General features: G+C 35.6%; 1 protein-coding gene across 1 annotated transcript; it reads right to left on the bottom strand.

Moving 5' to 3' along the window:
• Positions 1 to 344: 344 nt before the first annotated feature.
• Positions 345 to 3,739, bottom strand: LOC132166060 (uncharacterized). The gene is made up of 3 exons (XM_059576813.2): positions 3,461 to 3,739; positions 3,146 to 3,264; positions 345 to 495 (listed from the first exon to the last, which is right to left on the bottom strand). The coding sequence occupies exons 1-3, from the start codon at positions 3,622 to 3,624 to the stop codon at positions 476 to 478; spliced, it is 303 nt and encodes a 100-aa protein (XP_059432796.2). The 5' UTR covers positions 3,625 to 3,739; the 3' UTR covers positions 345 to 475.
• Positions 3,740 to 13,474: the final 9,735 nt, after the last annotated feature.

Below are 13,474 nucleotides of genomic sequence, written 5' to 3'. Positions count from 1 at the left end.
GTGTGATGATATGCCAACATGAAAGAACTATCCTTTTCTCCAACTATTATGAGAGGCCACTTCCTGGTATACAACTATATGTCATACCAGCTTCTCAAATGGAATTGAATCACTTGAAAAATGCCATGTGGAAATTGTAAATATAGCATGTAAATAACAAAAGAGCAAAGCCATGTACTACTTTGCTGGGCATAAAGAACAATGCGTACTTCATTATGGTTAACAAAAATTCATCCAGGTTCCTGGACATGGAGATTCAAAACGATATATTTAAAAAAAAAAAAAAAAACAACAACAACAACAACAAAAACAAAAACAAAAAAGATGAAGATAAATAGAAGCAATCTAAGCACTAACGTCTCATGTTCTTTATAAATGACAGAAGAACTGTTCAATACAGGCCCATAAAGTCGGAACAAAATAAAATTGCACTCAAACAAAATGCGCTGCCTTGTAAGAACTCGTGCTGAGAGAGTCATAAAGGCATCGATATACCTGCAATATGGACAAAACGGAACGTTAAATGAGATAACAATATCACAAGAAAAAACATAATTCTGTAAACATTGTTGCCTACACCACACACACAAACTTGTGATCAAAACTTGATCATATTGAGCAAACATAATTGTTTCACAAGCAAGAATTCCTGGTTGTATCATGAATAATTGCTGTGCAACCATCTGCATATTTTTCTGTTTCCTTCAGTGCACGGCAGTGTGTGCTTTTGCAGCTAGAAACAAAGAACATAGCAAACCACTTCAGTGTGGGACTTTAGCCTATTCTATGAATTAAAAAGAATGGCTTCATTTTACCATCTATAGTCGCAACTTGCAAGAATAGTCCATATTAAATATTTACCTAAGCGCATCCTCTCAAGAGATAAACATCTTTTGACAGCTTAACTTTTCACACGTGCTCATGTGAAGTCAATATGATGGAAGCCAGCAAAATGAATCAACCCTTTCAAAGACAGCCTTATCAACCAAAGAACAACCCAATATTTAAAGTTGAAACCAAATATGATGAAGATTATACTTCGACATATGCAAAGGTTAAATATCCCTATGCTGCCTCCCCCAGCTCCAGAGCACCATACTGTTTAAAAAATTACATCTGGTAGTGGCCTATTCGAGTTTTATATTCTTGTTCATGCCACAGAAACAGTAAATCCTAGTAGGAATCTCAAAAAGTTCGAAGAGAATTGGTGTCTCTGCATATCCACGGTGCCTCTCCAGTTCGCCAATTGACCACCAGTTCACTCAGAGCAAGGTCCAACTAACTACTCTTAAGAAACAGGGTGCTAATTTCTCAGAATACCACCAAAATCATCCGGAAGTAATTTAAATCTTAACAGAGACAACTGCAAAGCCATTACACGGGTCTAAGGTTTACTTGCAGGGATAGCTACACGAAGTAGCACTGTCTTGGAAGGATTCCCCATCATAAAAATAATAAAATAATAAAATAATAAAAAACCTTTTCATATTGGCTTCCCATTTCAAGTTCCAGTTACATCTTCTTACAAGAACCATCTACATTACTCATTGAACAAGTCCAGACCATCTGGATTGAAATTGTCTTTATTTGTGCACTGAAATGGGTTTGAAATCAATCCCAAGTAGCTTCTTTAAGGCTCAAAAAAGTTGTTTTAAACCTAATTCTGCCGATGGATGGTTATTCTTGAACATTCTATATTACTTTAAAATAAGGGGATTGTCTTACTTATCAAAATAAGGTGATTCCCTTAATCAATAAATTCTCTAAGCAGTGTGCATGATTCAAAGCTCCTAAAGTTTCATATATCACTCCTGATTGTGAAGGTACTAAATGAAGACATATTGTCAGAATCTAATAATTTATTGAACTTTAATCAGGGGTCTAGATTTCACTAAAGCTAGTTAATGCACATATTTTATCCATGTATAACCAGCACCATTAAGCTCAACCATCCACTTCGGTTGGCTACATCATCCAGATTTGTCTAGGACACACTTCCATTGAGATTTTTTTTTTTAATTGGCAAGTTCCATAGCACTCAATGGGTCTTAAACTAACGGCCTTAAACTCCACCCCAATAGATATTTCCCTCCTTCCCTTATTTTGCCAAATAATCTTAAGTTGCAGCTTAGATAACATATGAGGATTTTGCAGATAGGCATCAACCCAAAAGATTGAAAAAAGATAAATGTTACACACACTCCCAAGTGCACACTCTCTGACATGCCAGTAAAAATTATCATTAAATCCAAAATTCCAAAGTAATCCATTCAAAATCTAATAGTGATTTTTATATGACATCAAAGAGTGTGTACTTGGGAGTGTGAGAGGAAGAGTATGTAGCATTTCTCTTGAAAAAAAAGGAGTATAATTTGATTAATTAACTCCAGACATTTCATATCAATTTGCTCATTAAGCATGCCCTAAGAGTTCTACCATCCCATATTGTTTTTAATTAGTCAAATAGCTCGATTTTTCCATCCAATGGTCTCATCCCTCCAGTAAACAGACCATAATGACGGTAAATCCTCTCTTCTCATGCCCATTCCGTTTCCCACAATGCCTTTTTCTGAATTTTTTTATGGAATCCTATGGATTTAACAAGGGAGTAAAGCATTAATAAGACTCAGTAGCGAAAACTCTATTTAACCTCACCAATAATCTTGAATTTCTAATCTGTGCACCCATAGAAATGTGGGGGCAGGGGGGGGAGACAATCTGCATTTGCTAGTCAGGCCCATATAAAACATCCCAAAATATTCTACCTTATCGTAGCATATGCGGCATAGCATTCATATCTCCAAGCCTACATGATTGCAACTGATCTAAATTGAGTCAAGATAACCAATACCTATCCTACCATACAAAATAGCAGTACCAACCAGGTTTTTCCACAATTTTCAAGAACTGGAAAACTTCTAATTGCAAGTACATCCAATGACAGAAAATTTCATCTGCATTTGGAAATACCATCAATGCACGTTTTAGTCACACATACAAGCAGGGTGGAGTGCACCAAACTTCCTACTCTTGCATTTTCTGGAAGAACGTACTCTAGTAACACTCTAGCAATCTATCTCTCTACCCATATAAGCAACATCAAGGGCATGATTAAGCATCAAATAAACGGGAACATAAAACACACCTTGCGGAACTAAACACCAGCTATTTGATTCGGCCGACAACCTCGAGATTAGTCGCGCCGAAGCTATCGCACTGTGCAACGGCGTCATCGTTTCCACGCTGCTTAACTCCAACGGTAATCTAAACCACCAAAAGAAAAACCAAAATGCATAACTACGAAAACAACAGCAAACTGGCTGCCGAGAGAACAGAGGAAATAAAAGGAAAGCGATATGCTTGCAATTCTAATATTCAAACTTATCCTTTTTTTTTTTTTCTCGGGAACCAAACACGAGGTTAGAAATAAGACTCATAGATGCGAATTCAGAAATCTCACCGAGAAATGCGGGAAACGCGTCTGGCAGAGGCAGAGGCAGAGGCCTGCGACTGAGAGCACGATTTGAGCGGAGACAGTTCGGGCGCGAGAAATCCTTTGCCGAGCTTGAGAGCGAGCGGTTGTAATCGCGACGAAAACCTCGCGACGACCTTTGAGGACGCCATTGTTAGCTTCCTCGAGAGGCCTCCTGGTGACTCTGCTGCTGAGCTTTCGAGGAACCGAAAGGGTTTTTGCCGAAGTGTGCGACTCCAGCGTTTCAAAACGATGCCGTTGGGCTTCTCTGATCGAGATTCACCTATCAGTGAAACGATTCGTTTCAGCAGAGCCTAATAAAGACCTTCCTTTTTTTTTTTCTTTTTTTTGTTTTTGATAATTAGTTGCAAGTATAGGGCTATTAAGGACCCGTTTGGGAGTGCGATTTTAAAAATTGTATTTTTAAAATCGTTACTTTTTAAAATCGCACAGCCGTTTGGTAAAACATACTAAAAAATATTTTTTTTATCAATTGAGTGTTTGGATAACATTAGCATATAATTGCGGTTTCATGACCAAATTACCAATAAGGATGAACAAGACAGAGAGGATGAAGAAAAAAAAAAAAAAAGGTTTTAATATATTTTAGGTGGGTATTCTTGGTATTTTCTTCATTCCGGTTCTAAAAAAGGTAACTATTGAGCCAAATATCTTTTTAATAGAAATCGTGATTTTGTTTTAAATTCACACTTTTTCAAATAAGCACCCTCTAATCAGCTTATGAAAATCGTAGATTTTTTTGCGATTTTAAAATTTGCGTTTTTAAAATCGCAATCCCAAGCACCCTAAAGTTGCGATTTGGTTTAAAATCGCAGATTATTTTTTTAAAAACGCACTCACAAACGCACCCTAAGAGAGCAAGCTACTCGCGAGTGAGCTCGGGCTCGGCTTTCATAAGTTCGACTCGTACTAGACTCAAATATTAAATGAAGCGTGTTGTGAACACAAATCCTAGTTTGAATATTAAACGAAGCTAGCTTGCCTCGACTCGGCTAAGCTCGTGAGCAGCTCATATAAAGCTCGAATTGGTAGTTATTCACATAATTCTTCATATTAATATTAAAAATTGATGATTTTTTTCTAATAGCATCATTTTATTATAAAATGATGTATATCATCTCTCTTCGAAACCAAATGCCTTATTGTATTGACTCGGGCTCCATAGTCCGCTAATCAGATTAAGCAAATGCTCATATGCAAGTTGACTTCTTGAGCCGTTTAAGAATACCTGAAGTTTAAATTTATAATAAAATAAATAAATTAAATTAAGTATAAAAGCCAGCTCGTAAACTGGCTCGGCTCGATTTGACTTATTATGAGCTCGAGCTCGGTTTTTTGGCTTCCTCGAAAGCTCGAGCTCCATTGTTAGCTTCCTCGAGAGCTACTAGAGTACTCCTGCCTCCTGGTGCCTCTGCTGCTGAGCTTTCGAGGAACCGAAAGGGTTTTGCCGAAGTGTGCGACTCCAGCGTTTCAAAACGATGCCGTTGGGCTTATCTGATCGAGATTCACCTATCAGTGAAACGATTCGTTTCAGCGAAGCGTAATAAAGACCTTCCTCTCTTTTTTTCTTCTTTTTTTTTTATTTTGATAATTAGTTGCAAGTCTAGGGCTATTAAGAGAGCAAGCTACTCGCGAGTGAACTCGGGCTCGGCTTTCATAAGTTCGACTCGTACTCGACTCAAATATTAAATGAAGCGTGTTGTGAACACAAATCCTAGTTTGAATATTAAACGAAGCTAGCTTGGCTCGACTCGGCTAAGCTCGTGAGCAGCTCATATAAAGCTCGAATTGGTAGTTATTCACATAATTCTTCATATTAATATTAAAAATTGATGATTTTTTTTCTAATAGCATCATTTTATTATAAAATGATGTATATCATCTCTCTTCGAAACCAAATGTCTTGCTGTATTGACTCGGGCTCTATAGTCCGCTAATCAGACTAAACAAATGCTCATATGCAAGCTGGCTTCTTGAGCTGTTTAAGAATACTTAAAGTTTAAATTTATAATAAAATAAATAAATTAAATTAAGTATAAAAGCCAGCTTGTAAACTGGCTCGGCTCGATTTGAATTATTATGAGCTCGAGCTCGAGCTCGATTTTTTTTGGCTTCCTCGAGAGCTCGAGCTCCATTGTTAGCTTCCTCAAGAGCTACTAGAGTACTCCTGCCTCCTGGTGCCTCTGCTGCTGAGCTTTCGAGGAACCGAAAGGGTTTTGCCGAAGTGTGCGACTCCAGCGTTTCAAAACGATGCCGTTGGGCTTCTCTGATCGAGATTCACCTATCGGTGAAATGATTCGTTTCAGCAAAGCGTAATAAAGACCTTCCTTTTTTCTTTTTCTTTTTTTCTTTTTTTTTTTTGATAATTAGTTGCAAGTCTAGGGCTATTAAGAGAGCAAGCTACTCGCGAGTGAGCTCGGGCTCAGCTTTCATAAGTTCGACTCGTACTCGACTCAAATACTAAATGAAGCGTGTTGTGAACACAAATCCTAGTTTGAATATTAAACAAAGCTAGCTTGGCTCGACTCGGCTAAGCTCGTGAGCAGCTCATATAAAGTTCGAATTGGTAGTTATTCACATAATTCTTCATATTAATTTAAAAAATTGATGATTTTTTTTTTCTAATAGCATCATTTTATTATAAAATGATGTATATCATCTCTCTTCGAAACCAAATGCCTTGCTGTATTAACTCGGGTTCCATAGTCCGCTAATCAGACCAAGCAAATGCTCATATGCAAGCTGACTTCTTGAGCCGTTTAAGAATACTTGAAGTTTAAATTTATAATAAAATAAATAAATTAAATTAAGTATAAAAGCCAGGTTGTAAACTGGCTCGGCTCGATTTGACTTATTATGAGCTCGAGCTCGATTTTTTGGCTTCCTCGAGAGCTCGAGCTCCATTGTTAGCTTCCTCGAGAGCTACTAGAGTACTCCTGCCTCCTGGTGCCTCTGCTGCTGAGCTTTCGAGGAACCGAAAGGGTTTTGCCGAAGTGTGCGACTCCAGCGTTTCAAAACGATGCCGTTGGGCTTCTCTGATCGAGATTCACCTATCAGTGAAACAATTCGTTTCAGCGAAGCGTACTAAAGACCTTCCTCTTTTCTTTTCTTTTTTGGATAATTAGTTGCAAGTCTATGGCTATTAAGAGAGCAAGCTACTCGCGAGTGAGCTCGGGCTCGGCTTTCATAAGTTCGACTCGTACTCGACTCAAATATTAAATGAAGCGTGTTGTGAACACAAATCCTAGTTTGAATATTAAACGAAGCTAACTTGGCTCGACTCGGCTAAGCTCGTGAGCAGCTCATATAAAGCTCGAATTGGTAGTTATTCACATAATTCTTCATATTAATATTAAAAATTGATGATTTTTTTTCTAATAGCATCATTTTATTATAAAATGATATATATCATCTCTCTTCGAAACCAAATGCCTTGCTGTATTGACTCGGGCTCCATAGTCCGCTAATCAGACTAAACAAATGCTCATATGCAAGCTGGCTTCTTGAGCCGTTTAAAAATACTTAAAGTTTAAATTTATAATAAAATAAATAAATTAAATTAAGTATAAAAGCCAGCTCGTAAACTGGCTCGGCTCGATTTGAATTATTATGAGCTCGAGCTCGAGCTCGATTTTTTGGCTTCCTCGAGAGCTCGAGCTCCATTGTTAGCTTCCTCAAGAGCTACTAGAGTACTGCTGCCTCCTGGTGCCTCTGCTGCTGAGCTTTCGAGGAACCGAAAGGGTTTTGCCGAAGTGTGCGACTCCAGCGTTTCAAAACGATGCCGTTGGGCTTCTCTGATCGAGATTCACCTATCGGTGAAATGATTCGTTTCAGCAAAGCGTAATAAAGACCTTCCTCTTTTTTTTTTTTTTCTTTTTTTTTTTTTGATAATTAGTTGCAAGTCTAGGGCTATTAAGAGAGCAAGCTACTCGCGAGTGAGCTCGGGCTCGGCTTTCATAAGTTCGACTCGTACTCGACTCAAATATTAAATGAAGCGTGTTGTGAACACAAATCCTAGTTTGAATATTAAACAAAGTTAGCTTAGCTCGACTCGGCTAAGCTCGTGAGCAGCTCATATAAAGCTTGAATTGGTAGTTATTCACATAATTCTTCATATTAATATAAAAAATTAATGATTTTTTTTTCTAATAGCATCATTTTATTATAAAATGATGTATATCATCTCTCTTCGAAACTAAATGTCTTGCTGTATTGACTCGGGCTCCATAGTCCGCTAATCAGACCAAGCAAATGCTCATATGCAAGCTGGCTTCTTGAGCCGTTTAAGAATACTTGAAGTTTAAATTTATAATAAAATAAATAAATTAAATTAAGTATAAAAGTCAGGTCGTAAACTGGCTCGGCTCGATTTGACTTATTATGAGCTCGAGCTCGATTTTTTGGCTTCCTCGAGATCTCGAGCTCCATTGTTAGCTTCCTCGAGAGCTACTAGAGTACTCCTGCCTCCTGGTGCCTCTGCTGCTGAGCTTTCGAGGAACCGAAAGGGTTTTGCCGAAGTGTGCGACTCCAGCGTTTCAAAACGATGCCGTTGGGCTTCTCTGATCGAGATTCACCTATCAGTGAAACGATTCGTTTCAGCGAAGCGTAATAAAGACCTTCCTCTTTTTCTTTTTTCTTTTTTTTTTCTGTTTTTTTTTTGGATAATTAGTTGCAAGTCTAGGGCTATTAAGAGAGCAAACTACTCGCGAGTGAGCTCGGGCTCGGCTTTCATAAGTTCGGCTCGTACTCGACTCAAATATTAAATGAAGCGTGTTGTGAACATGAATCCTAGTTTGAATATTAAACGAAGCTAGCTTAGCTCGACTCGAGCTAAGCTAGTGAGCAGCTCATATAAAGCTCGAATTGGTAGTTATTCACAGAATTCCTCATATTAATATTAAAAATTGATGATTTTTTTTTCTAATAGCATCATTTTATTATAAAATGATGTATATCATCTCTCTTCGAAACCAAATGCCTTGCTGTATTGACTCGGGCTCCATAGTCCGCTAATTAGACTAAGCAAATGCTCATATGCAAGCTGGCTTCTTGAGCCGTTTAAGAATACTTGAAGTTTAAATTTATAATAAAATAAATAAATTAAATTAAGTATAAAAGCCAGCTCGTAAACTGGCTCGGCTCGATTTGACTTATTATGAGCTAGAGCTCGATTTTTTGGCTCGTCCTTAAGCTCGGCTCAAGCTCGAGCTCGAGTAAAATTTAAACAAGCTAAGCCCAAATAAGGGAAGCTCGCTCAAACTCGACTTGTTTACACCTCAAGTTGTAAGGAAGCATGTTTGTAACACATACCAGAACAATCCTTCACATGTTACAAATACTATAAAAGGAATATTAGGCTTACAAACAAATTTTACAGAAAAAATTTTATAAATTGATGTGGCACAACATGATTGGATATAAGATAAGTTCAAATTTTAAAAAACCTAATCATGTTGTGCCACATCAATTTGTAACAAAATTTCTGAAAATTTTGTTTGTAAGTCTAACACTCCTCATACTATAATAAGAAGAAACTTGAGAAAACATGCATCAATATGGTATTTAAGAGTTTTAACCACACTTAGAATAAATAAGTAGGAACTTAATTAATCATAGTGGAGTTAAACTCTTTTAACCAAATTTGTTTCACATTTTACTGTTATATATCACTTGGACGGTTTTCAAACAAATTTTTTTCCAAGTGTTTAAAATATAATTGTATTATTTCCTCGAACGTTACATCTAATTTCACCTCTAATATTGTTAGGGGTCCAATAATAGAGATATTTTAGAATTAAAATACCTCAGGATAGTATGTTATTTTTATAAATAACATTAAAATTAGGGATTATAATTTAAATATTAGGAATAATTATTATCATTAGAATAATTTACTGTACTTAATATTTTATTTTCACTATACATTGTAATAGATGTGTGGCAGTGGTAGGTGCCGTGTTGATGGTGAACTATAATATATGAAATATCAATTACAATTTACAATTAAAAACTCAAGAATACTGTGTGAGCTATAATAATATATTTCTTTTTGGTTGATTACTTGTAGGCGTGCCTTGTCAAGTACACTTAGAGTTAGAGGCATCAAAATATGTTATATATAGTATTAGTCAAACGAATTCGGTAAGTCAAATTTATAGAGAACTAGTGAGCAAGGCTATTAAACATGAACTTGGGATATTTATATCCAGATAATACAAATGCCTTTTTCTACTGATTAATTGTCATAAATAGGTTAAGCATTTATATCCGGACAATAAAAGTGCTTCTTTTATAATTTGAACAATATGTTCAATCATTACAACATCAAAAGTACATTGATGAGCTTCTTTTATATGAATCATTTCTTTCATAATTGTGAATCAATTTTTTGTAAGCATATAAGCTACTTCATTCGCTTCTCGTCGAATATGGGAGACTCTAGTTTATATAAGAGATTATATAACAATTCGAGCATCATCAATTACTTTGTCATAGCGACACCAATTTTGCCCCTCTTTCCATAAAACCTGCACTACCTATAATGCACCTCATTCTAGCTCCTCCTTAATCTTTGTGTCTTTCTCTCTTTTATTTCTTTCATATTATTCTGCATTCTATATTCTAGGGCTGGCAAAACGAATAGGCGAGTCGACCCGTTTACGACCCGCCACTTGTTTAAGGTAAAACCAAATACGACCCATTTAGCTAACTGGTCACCCCCCAAAACTCGAACACGGCACGACGATTTCACGGGTTACCCGACACAACGTGCTTAAAATAATAGCGTATGTTTGGTTGACCCAATCCGACCCGACCCGTTTAACACGTATAAAGTAATGGGTCGTATCGGGTTAACACGACCCGTTGTAGCTCAGAAAGTAATGTGATAATATCAATGACATTCACAAATCATAATAGTTTTAGGTTTAATTGTCTATTTAAATAGCAATTTATCTCTTAAAATTAAACTCCTAACACCAAATCACTTAATAGGTTTAATTCTCTAATCAAAATATCAATTAGCAACTCCATCTCTTTGGAATTAAACCCAAAATCACTTATCAAATATCAAGCTAAAAGCCTAAAACATAAAAAGATAGTAAAAAAGAGCTATCAAAATCATAGTAAATTTAGTAATAATGAAAAAAAGAAACAAAACTACATCATCATTACAAGTATAAATTGGGTTCTCATTTTTGCCCCGTGTTGTCCACTCTTAAACGATCCACAAATATGCAAATAACTAATATTACCTTACTCTCCATATAACCAATCTTTAGTGTAAACTAATGCCTCAACAATACCAGGTTTGAGTGAACTCGTATACTGATCTATCACACGTCCATCAATACTAAAAGTGGATTTTTAAGTAATAATAGAAACAAGAATTCTCAAAAATATCACGAGCCATAGCAACTATTATAAGATAACAAAATTCATTTTCTTTCCAAAATGAAAGAATGTCAAATGTCGCATTCATAGCAGCTAATTGATTCTTTAGGTTTAGGAGATCCTCCATCCTTTAGGTATATATATATTTTTTTTAATAAATTATAAATGTGTCATAAATAGATCAACTCGTTTAGGATAAACCCAAACTCGGTTACTTCGTGTCATGTTCGTGGGTCGTGTCAAAATTGACAACCCTATTCTATACTCATCACATTATGACTTATTATGACTTATGAGTTCTTACATGGTATTAGCGCCAAAATGTCCTGAGATCGAACCTTGATTCCATCATTTACCTCTCATTTTAATTAAATATTTCACATGTTGGATTTCACCTATTAAAAAGAATTGAGCCTACACGTGAGGGAGAGTGTTAAAATAGTGATTAAGTGATTAAATTTATCTTTTCCTATTAGCTTAAGCTTGTGACAACTGGTGATTTAACACTTTAGCAAAAATAATTGCTTGTAAGGCAGCAACAACTCGTCAGTAATATTACCTTTTGCAGATTGCAAGGTAGCTAGCACATCTCCCATAGAATCACGCACAATTACTCATATGCCCATATTCTTGTTATGTATGTCTACCACAACATACCAATTAAGCTTGGCAATTCCCTATGAAGGAACCGTCAAACGATGGCAAACCACTGTTTTTTCATCTTCCCTCGTATGTTTGATGGCATGTGTATCTCTGTATTCTTGAATGGACTCAAAGGCTTTCCGAACAAGTTAGTTAGGATGGTCGAAAACCCTTTTTTATACCACATAATTTCTTATTAGCCACAAGAGCGACCACCGCCATTGCCTCCAATTCATCCTTATCCAATTTTTTGCGCATAATATATACGAAAAGTATAAACTCATCATACATCTCACAGCATTTTTGAAACTTCTGACAACATATACTCCACGCGTCTCTAGCTGCAGGGTAGTTCCATAGAACATGCTCTGTTGTTTCCTCTGCCACACCACATATAGGGCATAGAGAGTCGGTCACTATTTTCTTTTGTTGGCAATGGATTGAGAAATGCCCTCCACATGAACACTTTTACAACATTTGGCACCCCCATCTACCAAATGCTCTTCCATGTATCCGTGAAACAAAATGTATTAGAACATTCCCCTCTATTAGTCTTTACACTGGAGTTTGTTAGATGATAGACACTTCTTACATTTATGTTGCTTAAAAAAAAAAATTTATTGGCTCTTATTTTTTATTATATATTTTTTCTTATTCTAATAATAACAATATCGACATTTTTTTATAGTATTTTCTTTATAAGTAACAAGTTTCAGTAGATTTTGTCTATTTCAAGTACGTTATTTGTTATTATTTGTTTATTTTATGAGTTTCTTGCAAATAATTTTATTGTCTATATTAAAAATAATTTTTTTTTAAAACTTCAACTCAAATGATTTTGTTTCTTTTAAAAAAATAAATTACAATTTTAAACACCTTATATCTTGTATTTTTGTACTAATGCATACATGTTAACTTACTGAATATCAATTAGTATAATATATATTTCCGGAGTCTTTTTTTTTTAATATGATAGATATATTTTTTTGTGTATGTTATAATTTTTATTTTGAAATGTGTTTATAATACTTTATATATAATAAAAACATTATATAGATATCAAACTCACCTTCTCGATTTTTCCTTTTTGCCATTTTCACGGTAATAGTGCTTGGTGTCTTCTCTGTAGGCTCTACCGGTCTCTGTTTCTGGTGAGTTGCTTTAGATTTAGTTTATAGATTTAGATCTAAATCTAGTCTTTTCAACCTTAGATCTAATCGTCTTATTCGGCCAAGATGTGTATTATGAAGGGATGTCTATGATGCCGTGCCTCTGCTGCTACTTGTGGGATATTTGTTTTTTGTTTGTCCTAACCTTCGAGTTGAGGACCGAGTAGATCGGTGTGGGGGCTTAACCCTCATGGCCAAATTTTTAGTTTTTAGTTATTTTTTATTTTTGTTTTATATTTGTACTATCTATGTTCTAGATCTAGTTTGTATGAAGCAGATCTATTCCTTAAATGTAATTATATATGGGTTAACGAAAATTTGAAGTCATTTTTATGATTTTGTAACCTTCATTACTTTTAGCTATAATTTTTCAGAATTGTATGCTCTATATTGTAAGAGCTTTATGGTCATAAAATTTTATTAATGGAAGTTGCATATTAAAAAAAAAAAAAAAAAACAAAAACCCACCTTCCCGACCTATTTCCCGTGTATTGCTTTTTTGTTTTTTTTTTGGGTAGAAAAAGAAGTTGACCGACCACTCACGTTTACCTCGTTATTTTATAATATTATTCTTTCTTGAAGTGCTAAATTTACAAAAAACGGTCTCATCTCAGGTAATGAATCCCCGAGTGCTACCACAGGGGAGGCTTCGCAGGTGACAATGCCACCGAAATCTGATTAGGCAAGGACAAAAACGGTCTCCTTCCTGGATTGACTTAGATACAAGATGCACCCAATCATATTACACTCTTACCCAAGCTTATTCATTTTGGGAAAC

The sequence above is a fragment of the Corylus avellana genome, chromosome 11 (assembly GCF_965113065.1).
Source record: "Corylus avellana chromosome 11, dhCorAvel1.hap1.2, whole genome shotgun sequence".
Classification (NCBI taxonomy): domain Eukaryota; kingdom Viridiplantae; phylum Streptophyta; class Magnoliopsida; order Fagales; family Betulaceae; genus Corylus; species Corylus avellana.
This window is presented reverse-complemented; position numbering and strand designations above follow the sequence as displayed.